The 21,009-nt window shown below is 42.6% G+C and overlaps 1 protein-coding gene across 1 annotated transcript in view; it reads left to right on the top strand.

The window, feature by feature from the left end:
• The window catches only part of si:ch211-200p22.4 (phosphatidylinositol-binding clathrin assembly protein), an 80,475-nt gene that overhangs the window by 5,512 nt on the left and 53,954 nt on the right, over positions 1-21,009 (top strand). Inside the window, exon 2 of the mRNA XM_046064110.1 lies at positions 12,355-12,497. Coding sequence (XP_045920066.1) covers positions 12,355-12,497 — 143 coding nt within the window. The remainder of the gene's footprint in view (positions 1-12,354; positions 12,498-21,009) is intronic.

The raw sequence follows: 21,009 nt of genomic DNA, 5'->3' as shown, positions 1-21,009 counted from the left end.
TTGTGGTGCAGTCACATAAACGGAGGTGTGAATGAACTGATCGGTTGATCCAGCCTGATGTACTGTTGATGGCCCTTCTTCACGCCTCCTCTAAGCCATCTGTCTTCTCTGTCCAAAACGTGCCCTTAGATGTCTTTGAAGGAGGGAATGAGAGGAAGTGTGTGTGGGAGGGGGTTGGTGGATGAGAATTGAGGGGGAATCAACTTTGGCAGGGTGATTCAGAAAAAAACCCCGCATGAAGACCTTTTCCCTTTTTGATGACTGATATCAATCTGTTGCTCAGTCCAGAGACACCCTGGTACGAGAGTAGAGCAAGCTGTGGTCACAAACTTCAGATGTGTTTAAGGTGACGTTATAATGCTGGTTAAAGGTGTATTCTTTAAACGAAGCTCTTCTCGGATGGTGGAAAAAGCATCTGAATCACCCCTTCCCAGCATCTGAATTATAGGGGCTGCCCCTGACAATCTTTGTAACTTTCCAAACCCATCAAGCCCCCTTCTTCTTCTCCACTTCCAAGTCTTCACACAGCTACTTCTGACACTCTTCATGTGTAAAAATGAGTTTCAACACTGAGAATACCTTCGAGGAGACACTGTGGCACTGAAACTGTGCGCTGTTATCTCAGTTTGAATGGTCATTGCCCCTCCCTGATGGCAGGCTTTTCACCCCACCTTTTTGAGTGTGGCCGTTTGGAAAACCTTAAACACACAAAAAGAAACATAGTGGATGCACTAGTTTGTTTCAAGTAGAGCTGCAACGATTGAGCAATAAATCGATTAGTTGTCAATTATTAAATAACCATTTTTGTTATTAATTAATTGTTGTGAGTCATTTTCTAAGACAAAAATCCAAATTCTCAGATTTCAGCTTCTCAAATATGATAATATTTACATTATACAACATTTAACAACAAATGACAACGATGGGGTGGTGATAGCGCAGTGGCTAAGACACATGCCTTCGGTGTGAGAGACACTGTGACACTGTAGACACATCCACAAGTGTGTCCCTGAGCAGCACACTTAACCTCTAGTTGCTCCAGATGACGTGCGACCTCTGACATACTTAGCAATTGTAAGTCGCTTTGGATAAAAGCACGAGCTAAATGAATAAATGTAAATGAATCCTGACTGAAACCTGAAATAATAGTTAGTTGCAGCTCTAATGTTCAGGCAACCTGAACATAGTGATTCACTCTTATTTGAAGGACACTAGAGCCAGCTGATCTTGACCTTTTGACCTCTCAGAGGGCAGGAACAAAAGAGACCTCCCTTACAGTGAACACTGAAGAATCACAGCGATACACGTTTACTGTGTGTCTAATGGGCAGCAGCTCTTGTGGAGTTGCCTCTGTGTTGATGCGTCACTACACGGAAAGTGCTGCTAGGAAACATTTGACATGTTTTTGACCCTTCTGCTGGTTTTGTTGGCTTGTTGCTGGATGCTCTGTCTATGTGCATTGCCTGTTGGACTCTTTATTCCACTGTACAGTGGTGCAGGTCGCGCTGCTTTTAAAATGGACACATCTATTAATACTACACTGGGTGTCTGTGTTGACTCATGTTTGTAGGGGCGTACAGACATAGACAAATGACAAAATTTACAGTGTGTGGACCCTCACAGCCATGCAGAAGTAACTTAACAATTTCTAGGTTTTTGTTTTTCAAACTGAAAAGAAGGACGTTGCCTCACTGCCGTAATAGACAAGTGCTTCAGAAGGCATAACTTTCGAGGGAGGCATCTTCTCATCATCATCATCAGTTTTGAACAGCACTTGATGCCACGCTGTCCTCTTAAGACACCTTCTGAGATGAGCCCTTTTTTCTGTTTTGAACGCAGCCTAAATCAGGACTTCCAAAAGTTGCTGTCAGCTAGACAAACTTGCAAACCAAAGTCAAATTGACCATTTAGCTGGTATCCTGGTGTTATCGTCCCGCCCTGCTCGGGCCCACCTACATGCTGCTCTTAACAGAAATCTTAACCACAGCGTTTGGCTCGGCTGCATAGTCAGACTGTCCTGTCATTGAGGTCATTTTCAGTCTTTTCTGCTCAGTAGCAGCTGAGGTTATGGTAGCTTAATACGCCACGCCACATCGTTTTTACCAGCTGGCTGAGCTGCCGGCCCACATGTCCTTTAACATCATGTTGTGTTGGGCCATTTTTAGCCAAACCTTAAAACTGGGTTACACTTGGCATGACAAATCGATGTGTTGCTAGAGTAGCCCTCCACGCCGACGCATTGGCTGGCTCTGTCTGTGTTACAGTGTCTGTCCGTCTGTCTTTAGGTGGGTTTAGGAGGCGGACAGAGACGCTGTAGGTCATTGAGCTCAGGTTTATGTGGTTTGTGTTTCAGCTTCCAGAGCGAGTTGGTGCCCATTCAAACTTTACAGCTCTATTTCAGACAGCTCTCTTGTGGGTCACCTTGACAGATGTGTTCATTGTGTACGTGTATGTTTGTGCCTGTGTGTCAGATCGTGAACGTGTGGTATGTTCAATGCGGTTGTGTATTGATGTGGAACTGATAGGATTATTCAGAATTTGCTAAACAAACTTTAATTTCTGTTCTCCGGTTAAAGGGGCACACGTTTTGTCTAATAGTAGCGTTAAGTGGTCTGATTTGAAAAAGGGGGGAAATGTATTGTTTGTATCAACGTTTCTATCGCGCGCTAAACAGAGCCATGACGCGCTCCAGTCAGTAGCGCCCAGTAGCGGAGGTTGACAGCGTGTCTCCTCACCGCAAAATCAAACACTGCCATGGGAAAAGGCCACGTAAGGCCTGAAGCTTGGATGCTCAAGCCACAAATATGTCAAAATACGGGTTTATCCTGTTTTTAAAAAACAAACAAAACAAAAAAAACAAAGGCCAGCTGCAGTTTCATTGTAGTTTAATACCGAAAGGCTGGAGAATTAAAATTCCATTTTGTCTTTAAAGATAAGTGTATTTGCTATTGAATCTTCATTCCTCCCCCATATTTAGTCTTTTCCTTTTCTACCACTTTGTCCCATTTGATTCTTTACTCTCCTTCTCTCTCATTACACAGTGTACACACACACACGGAGTGATTTATTGCCATCCACTGAATACTAGTAAAGAGAGTTTTCAGGGAATTGAAAAGGTCCAATGTTCATTTAAGGATACACAAATAGTCCAGCTTGTTTCCCGCTATTTGTGCTGCATTGATTCCAGCCCCGATTAGACCTGCTGCGGGGTGGAGCTGCTTAGAAACTTGGTGGGGGTACTCCGTGTGTCTCAAGTGATTGTAGGTGAATCTAATGTTATCTAAACAGAGTGGGGCAGCCCCTCCCGCGGCTGCAGAGCCCAGATAGGCCCAGTTTAGACTACCAGGCAGGAAAAAGGCTTGCTGCTGACTGTCTGGATACGTCTGTTTCAAGTGAAGCCCAGGGGAGTGCATGTCAATCGCTGAGTGTGTGAGAGTCTCTGTGCATGTGTGTGTGTGGGAGGAGGGAGAAACTGCAGTGGTGTTTCTGCCTCTCGTGAGAGTACTTTGGTCTCTATAGAGTGTGTATGGGATCAGTTGCAAACGTGCTACACGGTCAGCGAGTATGTAAAACCCGCTGTGCGCTCAATAAACGCAGTATAGAAGCAGCCTAATGCATAATTCAGGGTCTATAAAATATTTGTGACGTTATTTAAAGTCTTAGTGGGCTTTAAATTGGCTGGCTATATGTTAGAGTCATGCTAGAAAGTCCCAATGTAATTACCTTTCTTTTGCATAATTCCTCACATTATTTCCTCTCATGTACTCAGATATTATTAAATAATGAAGTTAACCCCAACTTCAACATCCCAGATCCCCTCCTGCTCCTTCAGCCATAGCACCACGCTATATCTGTTCAGTTCAACGTGCTTTAGTGGCGTGTATGTTTAAGTTAAACAACGCTGCCGAAGCAGTTTGCAAGAAAATCCTCAGTCAACATCGTCTTTTCTAAATGTTAACACGTTTGTAATGACCGCTAATCTAAAACCATTACTGGCTAGCGTTAAATACATAAACTGTAGTGCATTATGCAGCTGAACGACGTCACTTCTGACAAACCGTACACCGCTCTCCCCTAAACACCATTCGTGATCTGAAATCTACAACATAACCCAATCTTTGTTTCTATTTCATTCAATAATAAAAGTCCATCTAAAACAACTCATTACTGGCTCAGATAACATATTAGATGGTACTCCTTATGGAATGATACATGACTTTTATTTGTTTTGATATCTGCATTATATATCCGCTATCGGCCGCCCTGCTCTCTAAATATCATCATCAGCTATTGAAAAACACGCATCGGTTGAGACAAGTGCTGCTTTATATGTCGTAGAGAAATTAGTCATTGAAAGCTGCACTAATCAATACTTGTTTATTAACAATGGTCTGTGTGTGAGGTGAAAGGGATTCCTGGTAGTATTACCCCCCCAACTCTGTTTCCCTCAGCTCTACGGAGCACTGACGCCTTTTTACCTCATTGTTTTGGTTTCCTTGGTCTGCTCACTCGGGGGTGGGGAGGAGCCACTGTATACTACCTGCCTGCAACCAAGTGACAGACAGACAAAGTAAACATAGCGGAGCAATGAAAGACTTGGGTATTTTTCTCAGGTGCGGGTGAAAACAAATCTAAAAGAAAATTGAGTGTTGAACATACAGTCTTCATGTGGGCACAAACCAAGAGGCTAAAAAAATGTCAATTAATGCAGCTTTAAAACAGTGAAACAACAAAGTATGGTTGAGAATATTGCTCATCTTCGTCTGCAAACACTTTCAGAACGTATTGTCACCAAGCTTAAAAACAGGGTTGATTCATAGTCCCTTTAAAAAATGACACTTTGAGACACAAGTTTAAATCTTTTTACAAGTTAAAATGTTATTATTTAAATGCCTTTCTGTCAGTGGTAGACAGATTATTCGGATCATTAACTTTAATGATAAAACAGGCATTTATTTAACCTTCGTTCATCCAGGGGAACTTCACTGGACTAGTTGAGCTTAAGTGTTGTCCTCGAGGGAACCTTCGCTGTCCTTCGCCTACACAAATCAAACATACTGTGCTATGCAGAGGGAACACTAGATACTCATTTTACACATTTCGTGTATTAAGCAATGAGGGTGTGCAGTTTTAAATAGGCTTCTTCTGCGGCCGTGTTTGTGTGCGTGTGTTTGGGAACATTCAGTGCTTCTGTTCCTGTCCCGTTTCTGATGTCTGGTTATTTTTAGCCACGCTCTCTCCGGAGCCTTTGGCTGGGTTCAACTGCTTGTTTTTCTTCCTGTACCCTACCTATGTGCATGTACGCCCGCCCGCCTGCCTGCCTGCCTGCCTGCCATTCCCTCTGTCGGTGTCACTCTCTTTTTCTGACAGGAACCGGTAGACGTTCCCCCAAGGCGTTTGCGCAGAGACACGCTCTCTCCGAGACGCGTACGCGCAGACTTCAATCCTATTCACTTGACAAGATTTCCTGAATTCCCCCGTGAAAACATAGCAGTAGGAGACGTGAGGGTTGGTCTGTCCCTCATTCTCCGTCTCTTTATATTTCTGTGTGTGTGACTGAGAGAGACAGAGGAGCAGCCGCTCTCTTATTTAAGTCCTCAAGGGGAGAATTAAAGCTATAGAAGCAGAGCCTATCAGTCTATTAATAGACCAACTTCTGGTGACACTTTGTCTTAGAGTCTACACACTCTGCCTCTTTCTACCCTCTGCTTTATTGTCTTCCTCCCTAACTTCCTTGCTCATCACCTCATCTAGGCTCGTTCCGTTCTAGGTTCGTTCTGCAGTGTTTCCCATTCATTGATTTATTTGTGGCGACACGCCACAATATCAACGCTGATCAACACATTGAAACGGAGCCGTGTGTTTATAGAAGAACGCACTGAAGTGAACTCTGAGAAGTTAGTCTATCTATTTTCTAAACACAACGCTGTCAGTGTTGTAGATGGATATGTTAACATTAGAATACAGCTGGGTTGTCGAGGTTAGCACGCTGTACATAGCTGCTATCGAGCTGCTCCTTCTCCTCGCCACGTAACACAGTAATTCTGTGGGGAACACTGTACTGTGCATTTTACAGATGTTTCTGGTGGTTTCTCTTAACGCTAATAAGCCTGTTTCTTCCATTATGGCATTTCACTGACTTGCTGCAATGTAACACCGCCCCCTGGCGATCAGATCGGCAATCCGTGATCTCGAGTAGCCATGATCAGATGATATGAAAATAGACAAGATCGCCTAACCCTAATCCTCATCCCTCCTTCCATCTTTCCTCCCTGTCCTCCCACCTAACTTCTACATTGATCTCAGATTTTCTGTCGTGATACAGATTTTTTTTAAATTTAAAATCTAGCTGCTTTACCGTTTCTGATCATTCCTTTGTGTGCAGGGATACATCAGTCTGTAACCACATTTCACTTCTTAAAGGTTCAGTGGGTAATATTTAGGAGGATCAACTGACAGCAATGCAATATAATAAGCATTACTATGTTTTCAGTGTTGTATAAAGACATTACATAATGAAGCTGAGTGCGCAGATTAACAAATTAAAAGTTCTCTTTTTTTTGGTCTCTGGTATCAGCCATTTAACAGACCCAGCAACAAGAATTAAATGGTGATTTGATTGCTGCTTATTAGCCGAGGCAGAGTGAAATTCCTATGCCTGTTGCACTGAGTCGAATCACTTTTAATGCTCTAGAAGTCGCCTTAGAGCATAGACTATGCAACAGGCCCACGTAAGTCCACATAAGATAAAAGAAAGTGCCATTTCTGTGTGAAATCACTTTTTATCTGTCTGCATTTTTAGGTCATTTTCAAAAAGTTCTCTAGCCACCTTAAAGTGGAAATACAGAAATAGTTATCAAACAACTGCGTGAGAATATAATGATTTGTTTGTTGCTCATAAATGCTACCTGTTAACCACAGTGAACAGTACCTCCTGTGCTGTGGCTCTAAGAGTAAGTCAAATCACTGTTTTGTTCCCAAGAAGTCGTCTGACAGCATAAACATAAATACAGATAAATTATAGCCTCAGTCGTGTCAGGTAAAATGGCAGCAAAGTGAGCAACCGTAGAAAGAATTTGACGTGACAGTCTTTGAAGGTGTACTTCATTGTGTAGTGAAAGCTTTGTTTTCCTGTCAACACTACAAAGTCTACAAAATATTTACAAAAAGCGCTGTTACTTAGGGGCTTTAGAACGCCGGCTTAGTGTGATTGTAAAGCCAGAATAGAAAGGAAAAGATGAGTTTTCAAATGATGCATGTTTACATTCTCCACCTCCAATCCCAAGGATTTAAGAGGGAAAGAAAGACGAAGGTAGGGAGGGGTGGACGGGGAATCCTCTTTTGAGGCAAACCCTGTCTGCAGTCCCGAAGACAGAGGAGCGAAGGAGATTACTGGTACGTGTCAGACAAGGTGCTGATACTGCGCAGTGTTAATCTTCAATAGATTGGGGCTGCACTTGTCCCAGTGCTTTCGGTGTCTGGCTTTTCATCGGTGTGTACATCCCCCTGTTACTCTGTACCTGTGCTGATTGTGAATGAAGGTCACTCAACTCTGCGGCAGTACCCTTGTTCAGTTAGCAGTGTTATTAAACCCTGATAATCTCAATTCCCCACGGTGTGATTGGAACCGCACAGGGTGGTTGAGCAGCCTTTCTGCCTGTTTGCAAATATCCAGCCAGCGCAGGTGTCCTTGAGCAAGACACTGAATCCCTACCTGCAACAAAGGTGTTGTGTTGTTGCATAGTTTACCTCGATACTTGTAAATGTTTCACCTCTCAGCCAAGAGAGTGAAGAGTATCTTCAGCAGTCCATTTGATTGTGTACCTTGATTTTTTTTTTTTTTTTTCCTTTGGATAACCATGACCTGGATGACTAAGTATCTTCAGACACAGGCTTTGTCCAAAAGCTGCAAATCCAGCCAAGTTGAATCGTGTCTGTCCATAAAATGCACAGCCTGTTCAGAAAGTGGAACATGGATGAGAACCTGTTTCAAATCAAGAAACATAGCTATTCAGTATTGAATCTAAATGGTCACATCTATCAGAGGGATATACTGAGAAAAAGTCTCATGGGTTGTGGTTGTTGCTGAGGCGGCATGCTCTTAACCCTTACATTTTAAACATGCCACGGTAAGAGTTTTTGGGGATTGTTTGGCCATTTTTGGCACCTTTGTTTCATCTTAGCACGTAGGCAGTTCATCCCATGTGGCAGAAATGGATTAAGTGAAGGAGACGGAGAGCAAAGGGAGAGAAGGAAGAGGTTTAAAGTGACAATCAGGACAAACGGGTTGCAGGAAAAGGTAATCAGTGATCATGTTATATTATTAACACATGAGCTGGATTTTAAAGAAATAAGAATCTCATTAAAGGTTGTAGATGCACCAGACAGACAGACCGAGAAATGGAAAGAGACTCTGGGACAGGAGAGGTTTTTGTGCGTGTCGGAAGAGATGAAGCAGGAGATGAAAGTGGATGAAGAAGTAGGAGTTTGTGCGTGCGTGCTTGTGTTGCCTGGAAGCAGGTGGATATGGGGGACTTAAAGGTAGATGAGGAGACAGAAGGGCAGCACAGATAGGAGGTAGCCAGCTGGGCCAGATGTGAACTCTATCTCCTCCCCCTGCCCTTCTTCTTCTGCTTGATCTGACCACCTGCTTTCTCTCTCACACACACACACACAAACAGGCCACCCACCCAAGTTCAAGTTTGTAGAGACTTACTGACACGACTCACAAAACATCTTCACCGAAATAACAACCTCGTCAAAGATTACTGACACATTTTTCTCTTGATTTGTAGTGCACCGGGCATAAACACAAGCACACACACTTCCTCCTCATCAGTCTGGTTCTTCGAGCTCTCACGCTGGTCTGTTGGTACCAGGAACTCTCTGGTATATTGTGGTTTGATCCAAAGCCACAGAGGACAACAGATGACCAGTAACAATAGGCCTCAGATCAGAGAGGAACAGAGAAGGTCACTGTTGGAAATGAGATCACATTTACTCGTGTGTGTGTGTGTGTGTGTTCGTTCGGTGGTTGCTATGAGGCAACAGCAATCTTTTGAACGATGGCAGAAGTGTCCTGCAGCAGAAAGGAAGACCCATGGACAAATTGTTAGAAATAGGGAATGACCAAATCCACATGCACTAGGGCTGATGCTAGCATGCAGTTAACTTAGCATAAAGACTGGAGGCAGAGAGAAACATGACTTTGGCATTTAGATTTGTGTACGAATTAAACAAAAGGAGATATAAGATGTGCCTTTTTGGTCCATTCTAGGTTTTTCCCAGACTTTACAAACAGTGCTAGGTTAACCTTATGCACAATATACCCATTGCCTCAGCTTTTGTAGTGAGGACAGACTTTGACATTGTGTTATATTTTTTGCACGGAGCCCTTCCTCTTGTATAACTATCTTGTAACGTGTCGGCGTCAAATAGCTGGTCAGGTTCCCCTTGTGCAGCTGTTGTGCAGGTAATTGCTCGTAGGACGTTGAGGTGACTTGTCAGAGCCTTGCAGTTGCGGCTTGTTGGACTGAATGTTATGTTGTTGTTTTTTTTAAATTTGTGGTCAGAATAATTGCCCAGGGAAGAAGTAAGAAAAAAAACAACCCTCAGTTTGTGCTGCGGACCACGTCAGGAAAGGGAGGAGGAATAAAGCCAGGCGAGGAGGCTTGTCGAGCTGTGTGTGGATTCCTGCAAATTGTCCGGATGAAGAGACACTCATGTCTCATTATCCTTTTTTTTCTCTTCTCTCTTTCTCCTTTCCTCTATTCATAGTCACTCGTCTCTTTCTCTATATTTTTGTCTGGTTTTCTCTCTTTATACTGCTGTGTTTGACTCCCATCCTCCCTCATTTCTCTCTCTTGCCTTTGCTCCTACCGTCCTGTTTTTTTTTTTATCTGTGCCATATGCCTTAAATCGCCTTGCCTTCCCCTTTTCTCTCCCCAGTCTGGGATCAGTGGCATCTAATGCTTTCCACTCTGCCTGATTAAGTCAGCACATGTACCCTCTTTACATTATCACTCACACACACACACACTCATGCACGAGCGTCCCCACAGACCTAATCAGCGTCTCTCTCTCTCTCTCTCTCACACACTCACACACTCACACACACACACACACACACACACACCACTGTAGACCTAATGAAAAAACATGAGCTCTGTTAAAAAAGAAGCCGAGATGGACAGTCAGAGGATAGAATGAAAGAAGAGGCAGAAATAAAAAGAGATGGAGTGGGTGGATTGAAAATTCATTAACAAAAGCCACCAGTCGCTCTTAATGCCTGTTTCCAGTCCAGAGATATTAATTGTTTCCAATCAGCGTTAGTAATATCGCGCAGGGATGCGGTGGGAGGGAGGAAGAGTTGCAGGGAGACAGAAAGACGAGGTGAGGCTAACTAGTCAGAGCGAGGCTGGTATTGAAAAGGCTCATTCAACATGCTGATGCGTTCGTACAGCTGGAACATTACCCAACAGGCATGAAATCCTCTCTGTGTGTTGAAAACTGCAATTCAGACACACTCTGTTAGCCACCTAGCGTTGCTCTGGTTACCTGTTATTAACACCACTAAATGCAGCTAAATGGATGCATTGTGCTGTAATGCACCTTTGTATTACATTACTCTGCACTCATTTGTATTGGCTAAATAGCCCCAGCGCCTGGCATGTTTGTGTGTGACGTGAATAATGCTGGACTCTTAAATCTGCTGTGTGTGTGTGTGTGTGTGTGTGTTTGTGGGCGGGCGGGCGGGCGGGCGGGGGGCAAGTGCTTGAGGGAGATAACGCGTTAAGTGAGTGAAGGAAATAGCGAAGATGGGATTCATTGTGTCTTACGCGCGGTCGTACGCGCACGAGATTATGGCGATGAAGTCTCCCGGCAGGGACTATTCCCATCTACAGTTCTCCATGTAGTCTAATGAGAAGCTGTTTCCGTAGTTACCAGGTGTGAGAACCGGCAGCTCATAATGTCCTGTGGTGAGGAACAAAGGACGTGGAGCTGGAGGGAGATGGAGATAGAGAAATGTTGGAAGTAAAGGCGAAAGGGATGAAAGCGGGGTGGAGGACACTGGAGAAATTAAACAAAAAACCCTTCATATCTGGTGTGAATGATCAATTTAGCCGTGTGTGTATTGATGTTTGTGCTTGAGGGGCTTGCTGTGTGTATGTGTTTGTGTGTGTGTGTGTGTGTGTGTTACCTGTTGTGAGTGAAGACACCGAATCTTTATAATGAGCTAAGGGACCTGAACAAGAATCCGTTGAAATCAATCTCAACTCAAGTGGTGAGAACAGTGAGGTGGTGCCACGCTGTTAGTATCTGGTCAGATCATATCGTGCACCTTTTGAAACAAAGTTGGCTTGGTTTTTATGCTTTGGTCGAACATCAACAGCTAGATTGAATTGAATTTATGTATGATGTATCATCTCATTTTCAAAGGAGTCTTGCAGCATATATGTAGATAAGAGCTTTGCTTTATTTGTGTGCAAGAAATAGGACTTAGGTTGAGGCTTTTACTCAACCTGAAATGTCTGAGTCGCAAATGTCTGTAGGGTAAATGGGAAGAAGTTAGACAATGAGGGTATATTATTATGCTCATGTCAGTGTGTTTGGTAAAAGCTTCTCCTAAAATAGAAAACCACAACCTTGCAACACCCGATATTCACTCAGTCACATGCTTCGGCCTTGTTTCATCCATATTCTACATATTCATTCAAGTCAAACCAGCGTAACACAGTCACTAATCTAATTATAAAACATGATCTTTCACCAGATCAGATAATACAGACGTGTAGTTGTCGGGAAGCCCTGATGGAAGTTAAACATTTTTGTCATGGTATTGGTCACATCAATGTAGTTTTTAAATATAATGACGATCAATAGAAATATGAACATGACTGTAAAGATAGAAGACTACTTGAGAACATGCACTAGATCTCCTGACATTATACAGAGTAAAAGACACTTGTTTACTTGTGTATGTCACAACATAAAAGAACCTTATCTCTAGTTTCTGAGTCTGCGAGTTGCGTAACTTGACATTCTTGGGCCTGAAGGTTCAGTTGTCCTCCAGGTTCGGTGAATGACCGTCACCTGATCAGAAAAGAGGGAGATGTCGCAGCTGAGGAGAAAAAAGTTCCTGCAGCGAGCACCTGTCCTTCACACTTTTATTCACTTAACTATTCAGTTCGTTGGTTTATCTGTGCGTCTGCATTTCTACGAGTAAAAAGCAATTTGCTGCTGTTCTCGAGGGTTATCAAACCTTTAAAAGCTTTTCTCATTACTGCTCTTTGTTTTCTGCGGTTGTGTAATTCTTTGTGTGTCTTTTTTTTTTTTTTTTTATAATCCTGCCAGATCTGATCCACTGCACCAATGAGATGAACGTGAACATTCCCCAGCTGGCGGATACGCTGTTTGAGCGCACGGCTAACTCCAGCTGGGTGGTGGTCTTCAAAGCCCTTATCACCACCCACCACCTCATGATGTATGGCAACGAGGTAGGAGGCTTGCACACAAACAAAAACCCCTCCAGGGCAGCTACGGCAGTAAGTTGTATTATTACTCAAGTCTGTCTCGCCCACACGTTCATAAATACAGACACGCATACACATTTGGATCATTTGTCCATATCAGCATTCGAATCAAGGGGGGTGGGGGGGACTGACGCATATGGGATGCAAACAGCGTGTGCAGCTACTGAGAACATACACTTTGGACACATGGAGTGAATAATCGAAATAGCTGTAGAGTGCGGAGAAATTAATTAGCTCAGTACGAGCTGGCAGTGAGATTGGGGACAAGGATAGAAGCAAATGAATAATCAAATAAATTAACTTAATAAAAACATGGTTGAAAGCTGGCAGAATAACACGGCCCCTCTGTGGACTTGCAGACTTTCAAACTGCAATAATTGGAAATTAGAATTCAAGCAATCCCTGCTCGGTTTGGGAGAAGTTTTTTTGGGATTTGTTTGATTAATTGTGATTTTGACCAGACATTGTACTTGTTTTGCACCAAGAGGTCTGATCAAACCCTGCGTCAGCAAAATGTGTCAATTGATATGCGGCAGCGCAGCTTTTGAAAGGAGAGAGGAGCGATTAATTCAGAGAGAGTTGTTTCATTTCTTGTTCTTTTATTAATTTCTAAGAAGATGGAGATAGAGCGCGCTTTGTTCTTCGGATAAAATATTGTAGCTTGCATTTACATTAATCCTCTAGTTTGCAGATTTTAAAATCCAGCCCCTTTAAAACAAAATTGATAGAACACAGTACATTTTTACATTCCAATATAGATGATACTCAGATGGCCTGGTGCCATGTGGTGCTTACTATACTGGTATTTTGTTGAATGTATATTTTATGAACACAGCAGACCAATCACAATGTGTTGCTTTGGTGTGACATAGTTATGTCACAAACTTAGAAAATGTATGATCCCCTGACTATCTGCAGTAGTTTGTGTGATATCAGATGGATAGATAGATGGATAACTTTATTGTCTGTCCCAAAACAGTGACAGAAATTCTCCTTCGACAAGGTTCATTTAAAACACACATTTAAACCTACATAAAAACAGCAGATGCACAATGTCTGTTTTTGTTGTTCAGAGTTATTATTGCAGACGGTATGAAAGATTTCTTGGAAATGTTTTTCCGGGCCAGTGGAACTTTATATCGTCTGCCTGATGACAGTAACTGGAAAGAGGGTGAGATATGCGGTCCCCTGTGATCAGGGTGGCCTTCCTGATCACAGAGCGGTTGTATAGTTCAGATAAGGGGGTTAGAGGTGAGCCGATTATCTTACTGCAGTGGTTTATAACCTTACTGTACCCTTACTGTTGTGTACTTTCATGTCACAAAAGTCTATTTTTGCTATCTATTTAGTGCCACATTTATTTTCTGACTAGAGAAGATTGAGCACAAAGTGTTCCTTTTTATGCTTTGTTTTTTTTGTACGAATCAAACAAACTACAAGATATAGTTGGTGAGCTTTAGAAGTGTGGGTTACCTTTGAACAGAGCCAGGCTACCTGTTTCCCCCGTTTCCTGTCTTTGCTCTAACCGAAGCTAACCAGCTGCTGGCCGAGTGGCATTGATCTGCTCATCTAACTTTTGCCAAATACAAGCAAGTACAACATATTTCCCCAAATGTCAGAACTATTCGTTTAAAAGAGCAACTCATATGCTGCAGGTTGTATCCCATTTTTGGTAAACCTCTTACAACTGAGTATTTCGCTCCCTGTAACCAAAATCCAGCAACTTCTGTGAAATTGTGGGTAATTCTGCTAATGTGTGCAATACATGCCTTGAATGCCTAAATACTATTATATAATATATCCTTCTTGTACACAAACACACACAGCAGTCAAACACACCCCAAAATGGACACACCCTGTCCACATTCCTTTGAATTTTCATTAAAACAGGGAAGCATTGCTTCCTTGTTTAGTCATCATCACTTGTTTTGACATTACGCAATACTTCCTTTTGTTGGTTCCTTTGTTTATTACATTAATCTAAACTCCTCTGAAAAGAGGAAAACGGGTGTGAGATCATTGTGTCTTGGTGTACGAAATCAGCTTCTAAACTCACTGACACCCAAAACAGCAGCCAGGCTGATCTCACTGCTGCACAAATAGTATTTTAGGTGCAGGGAATTAGTCAAAGTACTCCAAAATTAGATGTTATGTTGGCTGTATAGGTGTGTTAGAGACAAACTGGCACCTTCAGTAATAATGCTTACATAAGCAAAGACCTCACATACAGTTTAGAGAGACATCAGGTCATCAGATCACTCCATGCTAAATGTTTGCTCAAGCTCTGGAAATTCCCGCAACATTTCTGATGAAGCAAGTCATGCAAAGTAGGTCACTGCAGAGCAGCAGGAAGTGGTTCAGAGGTATTCCCAGGCTATGGGCTGATTTATCTCTTAGCTGTCGCTGTCAGATTGAACCTTTTTGATGTTGATGTCTCACCCAGAGTAGTAACTTAATTATGATTGCAACACTATGGTAATTCCTAATTTCTGCATAACCAACATGACAAGCAGCTCGCAGCAGGGTCTGCAGAGATCACAACTACCGTGTCCCACCTCTATTCCTGTTATCGCAGATAATGAAGATTAAAATTCTAGTCCACAATAAGAGATTTTAAGCTAGTTAAGATCTTTTTTTTATTATTAATATAGCATTGATAGACAGCATTTTTTATTGTCTTTTGCAGTCTATAACAGAAGCAATATTATTATTATTTTCCACAATGCCCTGTGGGCAAGTAAATTAGTCGAGCTATAAAATGTGAAGGGTGCTTTATAGTAATCTTTTCCCTCAAATTAATAACACAAAACCATACTCTGAATACTAAAGCATTAAAGTTACTAATGATTCAAATACAATGGGCGGTTAAAATGCAATGTGTCAGTATGCTGCTGTTTAGTGGTTATTAATACTGGAAACTACCAATATGATGTACAGTAATTTAAAAGCCATAATACAAACACCCCTACTGTACTTACAGTACTGCATGTATGGTTTAGCTCCACAGAGTGAGTCTCCAGGCTATAGCACAGCGCGCGTGTGTGTGTGTGTGTGTACTCACCAGCCTGCATTCATCAGGCCTGTCAGGACACTGGTGCTGACTGAGGCTCAGCGACCAGGTGTCCCTGCTCCCCCATGGCCGTCCCATCCATTACAGTCAGAGCTGAGAGAAATCTGGCCGTAAAATTAGAAACCACAGACCCACAGAATTGGGGTCAATAGACTGTACATTCCTTTTCAGATCAACACACCGACTGGTTCCAGCTTGGCCGGCACACTGAAGATGGCCTTGTACAATGTCCGATGAATGCTCCGATAGTAAACAACGTTTACGCTGATGGAAGTAGAGTGGCTGCATACACATCAGACAGCTTTCTTGATGGGAGCTGTAGTGACTGATGCAATTTTTATAGTGACAAGAAAGCGCATTTGTCACATAATTTAATTTAAAGGGCTACCATAGTATTTTTTTTTTTTTTATGTAGTGGAAATAAGAATTCACATAGCTGACTCTGAAAGCTGATTTGTGTCACTTTACATATTAGATATCAGCCCACTTTTGATATGATGAAGGCTCCACCCCGAAATGTTCTTTGCCTGGGGTCACCCTGCCTTAAAGAGCGGCTAAGATGAAATAATTTCATTTGTCTGGGTTTCTGTGACAGTGTTTTGGTCGTCCAAGTACACTGTGCTGCTCTTTCAGAGGCTTTTCTACTGAGCATAAAAATGTCCAAGTTAACCTTTTTTTTTTTTTTTTTTTAAGGAATGATATGAACTTACAATGTGCAGGGTATTTCAGATGGAAGCTGAGTACAGAAAAAGAGAAAAAAAGAAGGTGGTAGAGAAGACAGAAGATGTAGGAATGGAAGGAAGGAAAGAGACATATAAAGACAATAGTTGGGAGGTAGAAAAGGAAAGGAGAAGGGAAAGAAGGTAAAGAAGGAGGTAGAGAATAAAAAGACGTTGTAGGGAAGGAAGGGATGCTGTGGAAAAGGATAGGATGATGTGGAAGTAAAGGAGGATGTGAAGACGTGATGCACATCACACAAAACTTAAGTGTTTATAGACTACCACAGTTTGCCTCTCCTCACTCTGCATTTCTCCCAAGTCTTTCGAGAACAGCTGTGAATCAACAGGCTAATATCTGAGCATATTTAAATTCAGTCCACTGCTGTATTTATTGTACGTTGGTCTGGATGTCGGCAAAATGCAGCTGTTTTAAATGCAGCCTATTTTATGTGCCTGTTCAAGGTAATATATTCAGCCCATCCTTTCAAAATCGAATGTGGGAATTCACCGTTCAGAGCAAATAGCAGGTGAATTAACTTTTAATATCTCTTCTTTGCCTCAGCTGCCATATTTGTCGAAGGGCTTGGGATCATTATGAGAGAGAGAGAGAGAGAATATACTCATTCGGTTCATCATCTCCAGTTTTTTCCTCCCTGCCAAGAACAAATCCTGGCTCACTCCCCAGTGACACTCTGAATCTTATGAGCGATCAAGAGTCAGTCAATATCTTTGATCAAGATTCCACTTTTGTGCTTGTACAAAGCCACTCTTTTAACAGTATATCTCAAAGAAACACCCCACTAAAGGATCTGGAGTTTGCACCACATTGTTCCTACTTCTGTGTGACAGTAAGTGGGCCTTAGTGGGCACTAACTAGGCAAATACATAAAATTTGAATTTATCAAAGGGTGCTTCTGCTTACAAGTTCCCAGCCTTTGTATGTTTTGTACCCAAAACAAACCTGCAGGAAACCCCAAACAATGACTGGGGGAGCCGTTTTCCAGCCCCTCACCCCCCCGGCCTCAGTGCTCACATCCCTGCCCTCTTGGGATCTCCATCCCTGGACTGGAGAACCCGCTCTACTCGCTCTGCTGGGTCTCGCTCTGCTGGGTCTCTCTCTTGGGAGCGTCTATGCTTCAACCACCTGTGACCTGAACAAGGTTATAAGAGGGGAAGGTTAATTTGTTCGCAGAATTAAGAGAATGGGCGTAGGATGTTGCAGATGGCCGTGTTATAGTGAGAGTGGTCATATAGAAGTCAGTGTTATTTTAAAACAGATTTTGAAAGGCTAAAAGTACTTTTCAAATGGGTATTTGATGCATAATCCACCTGAATTTCTTTCCGCTGATTCTCTAAGACTGATTTATCCCCAAGTTTTTTTTATGTAATGAGATATTTGGTGGTAATGCTTGACTTGGTTTGGTTTGGTTTCTGATGAGCTCTATTCACTGTAGAGCAGCTGTAAAACAAAATCCTAAAATAAAACAAGATGTGAAACTGTATTTTCCTAACAGGCATTAAGACACGATTACTTAAGTATCATCTTAAAGAACTGCCTCATTAAATCACTTTACTCAGTGAACGTGCAAACAAGCAATAAAATCAATAACTTGTAAACAAAAGGATTTCATGCAGATGTTTTGTATGTATCCAGGGAGGATTAAATTACAGTTACTCATAAGCCAGATTCTCAGTGGCTGAAACTTTCAACTATCATGGTGACATTTGCCAAATAGAAACAGCTGTCAAAAGCAGACTTCCCCAACCGAGACAGAAAGACACTGGACAAGATTTTGTACTACAACTCTGCAAACGACAGCTTCAACAACTACAGCCATGCATGTTTATGCATGTTCACCATCTTAGCTTAGTTTGTTAGCGTGCTAACAATTGCTAATTAGTAGTAAACAGAAAGTACAGCTGAGGCTAATGGGCATGGCAGTAGTTTTGCAGGTGTTTGGTCTTAAACCAGCGTATTGATGAAAGTAAAGCGGTCACCAAAGTTATTGTAATTCATCCTGAGCTGAGGGGAGCATGAATGTCTCTACTAAATGTCATGGCAAAATTGCACCAAATACACTAGGCCTCATCCTCTGGGGACCATGCGTGTTTATACACTAATCTAATAGCATGGCAATCCATCTAATAGTTGTTGACATATTTCAGTCTGGACCAGATTGGTTGACTGACCTACCGACAGGCTGTTACTGAGAGCCATACCTAGCCATCCCTAGAGCCATACTGCTGGCATAGCTAATAAAAATGACCATAAAGGTGAATGTGCCTCAGAACAACCAATCTGCGTGGACCGCACAGCTTTTGTATTAGAAAGTGATTCTGCTGTTTTGTCCTGAACTTGTATTTGTTAAAGAGTTCTAGCTGTGTTTTTTTTAAAGTGTTGAACGATCAATATTAGGTAACACTTTCTCCACTCAGATTTGGTTTTGTTCCAAAGAATTCTTTATTCTAAAGAATAATTGCTTTTGCTAATTTAACACAGCAGAAAATCAAAGCCCCTTGCAACCCTAACCTGTCTCGCTTAAATATTTGTATTTGTTGTTATGATGAATGGCCTTTTTAATAGCCCTCGTAGTTTTCAGTTTTTCCTCAGTGTGCTGTGACTTCGAGGAATGTCACAGCACACAGATTTGTCAGACCACAAGGTACAGTATAACACGGCGCTGTGAAACCCTTTTTTTGGGAGCTTGCTTTCAAGGACGTCAAGTCCTCAGAAATACTACCCGTCATCCTTTCCTCCTCGGGACAAGATAGTTGTAAGTGTCAGCAGGGAAAATTACAGTCTGATTGATTGCACCTAAGTGCTCAGGAACCAGGATAAGAGAGCTGGGACTCTGTACATCAAAACTGAATACAGGCATAGGATGGAGTGCATAAGAACAGTGAGAGGAATGTGGTAGGACGAAGGAAGGAGCAGAGACAGAGACAGAGCTGGGCAGAGAGTAGACAGAGTGTGAGAGTCATTAAGGACATGAGAGGAGACGGGGACGGTCTGGCGAGGACAGCGGTGAAAGTGCTGATGCTAGCAGGACACGGCACTTTCCTTCTCTGTGTGTGTGTGTGTGAGATAAAGATCGAAGAGCGAGGGAGGGAGGGAGGGAGAGAACAGCAAGGTGTGTGTGTGAGACGACAACGTTTGTGTGGTGTTGTTTTTTTACGGCCTCCCTACTCACCTCGGCGCCACCACCGGTGTCCCAGATAGCAAACGGCCCATTTGTTTCGGTGACGTCACTGAAGCACTCTCATCACCTCACCTCCTTCGCCTCCTCCGGGAGAGCGAGGACGTAGACAGAAGCAGGGGTTTAAGCGAGCATGGGGTGTGCGGGAGATTATGAAAGACATTTAAGCGGGCAAGAGAAAGCAGGCAGATAGGAAAGGAGTTAAGGAAAAAGAGAGGGGTGTGAAAATCTGCTGACTCGAGCACTTTGTCAGAGGGAGCAGGGACAGGGAGGATGTTATTTGCGTGTATGTGTGTTTGAGGTCACCCTGACTCTTAATAGGGGTCACTTGAGATAATCTGAAGTGATTGGATGCACACACACACACACACACAGAAAGTCCTCACACACATGCTTCCTGTCAGCTGATGATTAGTGTAGAGGCAGATTGCAGTGCATCCAAAGCGTGTCTGCGTGTTCCAGACGGACTCCTGCTTATCTCTGATATCCAAACTTCCTATCTGGAAAAAAGTAAAAACTCCAGGGTGACCCACGACGAGTTGACACACACTCCGCACACTTCCTTATGCTCCTTCAGGCAGATAAACAAGTTTTCCCAACTCAAGTAAATTGGCTGCATCTGTGCGATCAATAGATGAAAGCTGTGTGTGTGTGTGTGTGTGTGTTTGGCCCTGTGTGTGTGTGTGTGTGGCCCTATGGTTTGGCCGTCCTACCGGGCTCAGCCATCCAGAAACTTGCAGCCTACAACTAGCTCAATAGATATTCTCCCAGTCAGAGATGTCTGCATGCATTTTTACTTTTTTTGTCTTCTGTACTGATTCAGGTTATTGATCTGGGGCATCCACTGCCACATTACTGATCCAAGTTGTAATTAAACCCCTCCTTAGAACATAGATTGTCCAATCATAGCTTAGCAGCCATAACTAGGCATGGCAGGCCTGTCAAGCTTTGGATTTCTCCACATTTTGAAGTGGTGTGCATGGCGCTGTAGTAAGAACGACTCCGCACTTATCCAGAGTGGTTTATTTTTTCGACTTTACAAAGTCAAAAATGCAAGAGCAATAGTTAAGATGGATGTTTGGTTAACTAGCTTACTACCAACAGTAGGAACTAGAGCTGTGTCATATGACTAAAATCTCATATCCCATTATAGGTCATTTCATATCCCAATAACAATGCATATCCAGATGCAGAATTTTTTTTTTTGTAAATTCAATGAAATATCATTAGTTACTGTTGGAAGTTCCCACAGTAACTCATATTTCTCTGCATCATAATGATTCTGGAGAAATCCAATACCATGACAAATACCATGATATGCAGAGTGTGTAACGACACAGCAGGTAATGTAACTAATGTAAGCCAGGTTGTGGTTTTAGCAAAGTGTCGCTACATTTAAAGTAAACATGAGAGGACGAGTCGGTCCCAGAGCAATACAGCAGCTCCAGACAGCGATACAACTCTCCCGCTACTATAGCTAACATCATTTA

Source organism: Micropterus dolomieu, linkage group LG12 (genome assembly GCF_021292245.1).
Source record: "Micropterus dolomieu isolate WLL.071019.BEF.003 ecotype Adirondacks linkage group LG12, ASM2129224v1, whole genome shotgun sequence".
Taxonomy (NCBI): Eukaryota; Metazoa; Chordata; class Actinopteri; order Centrarchiformes; family Centrarchidae; genus Micropterus; species Micropterus dolomieu.
This window is presented reverse-complemented; position numbering and strand designations above follow the sequence as displayed.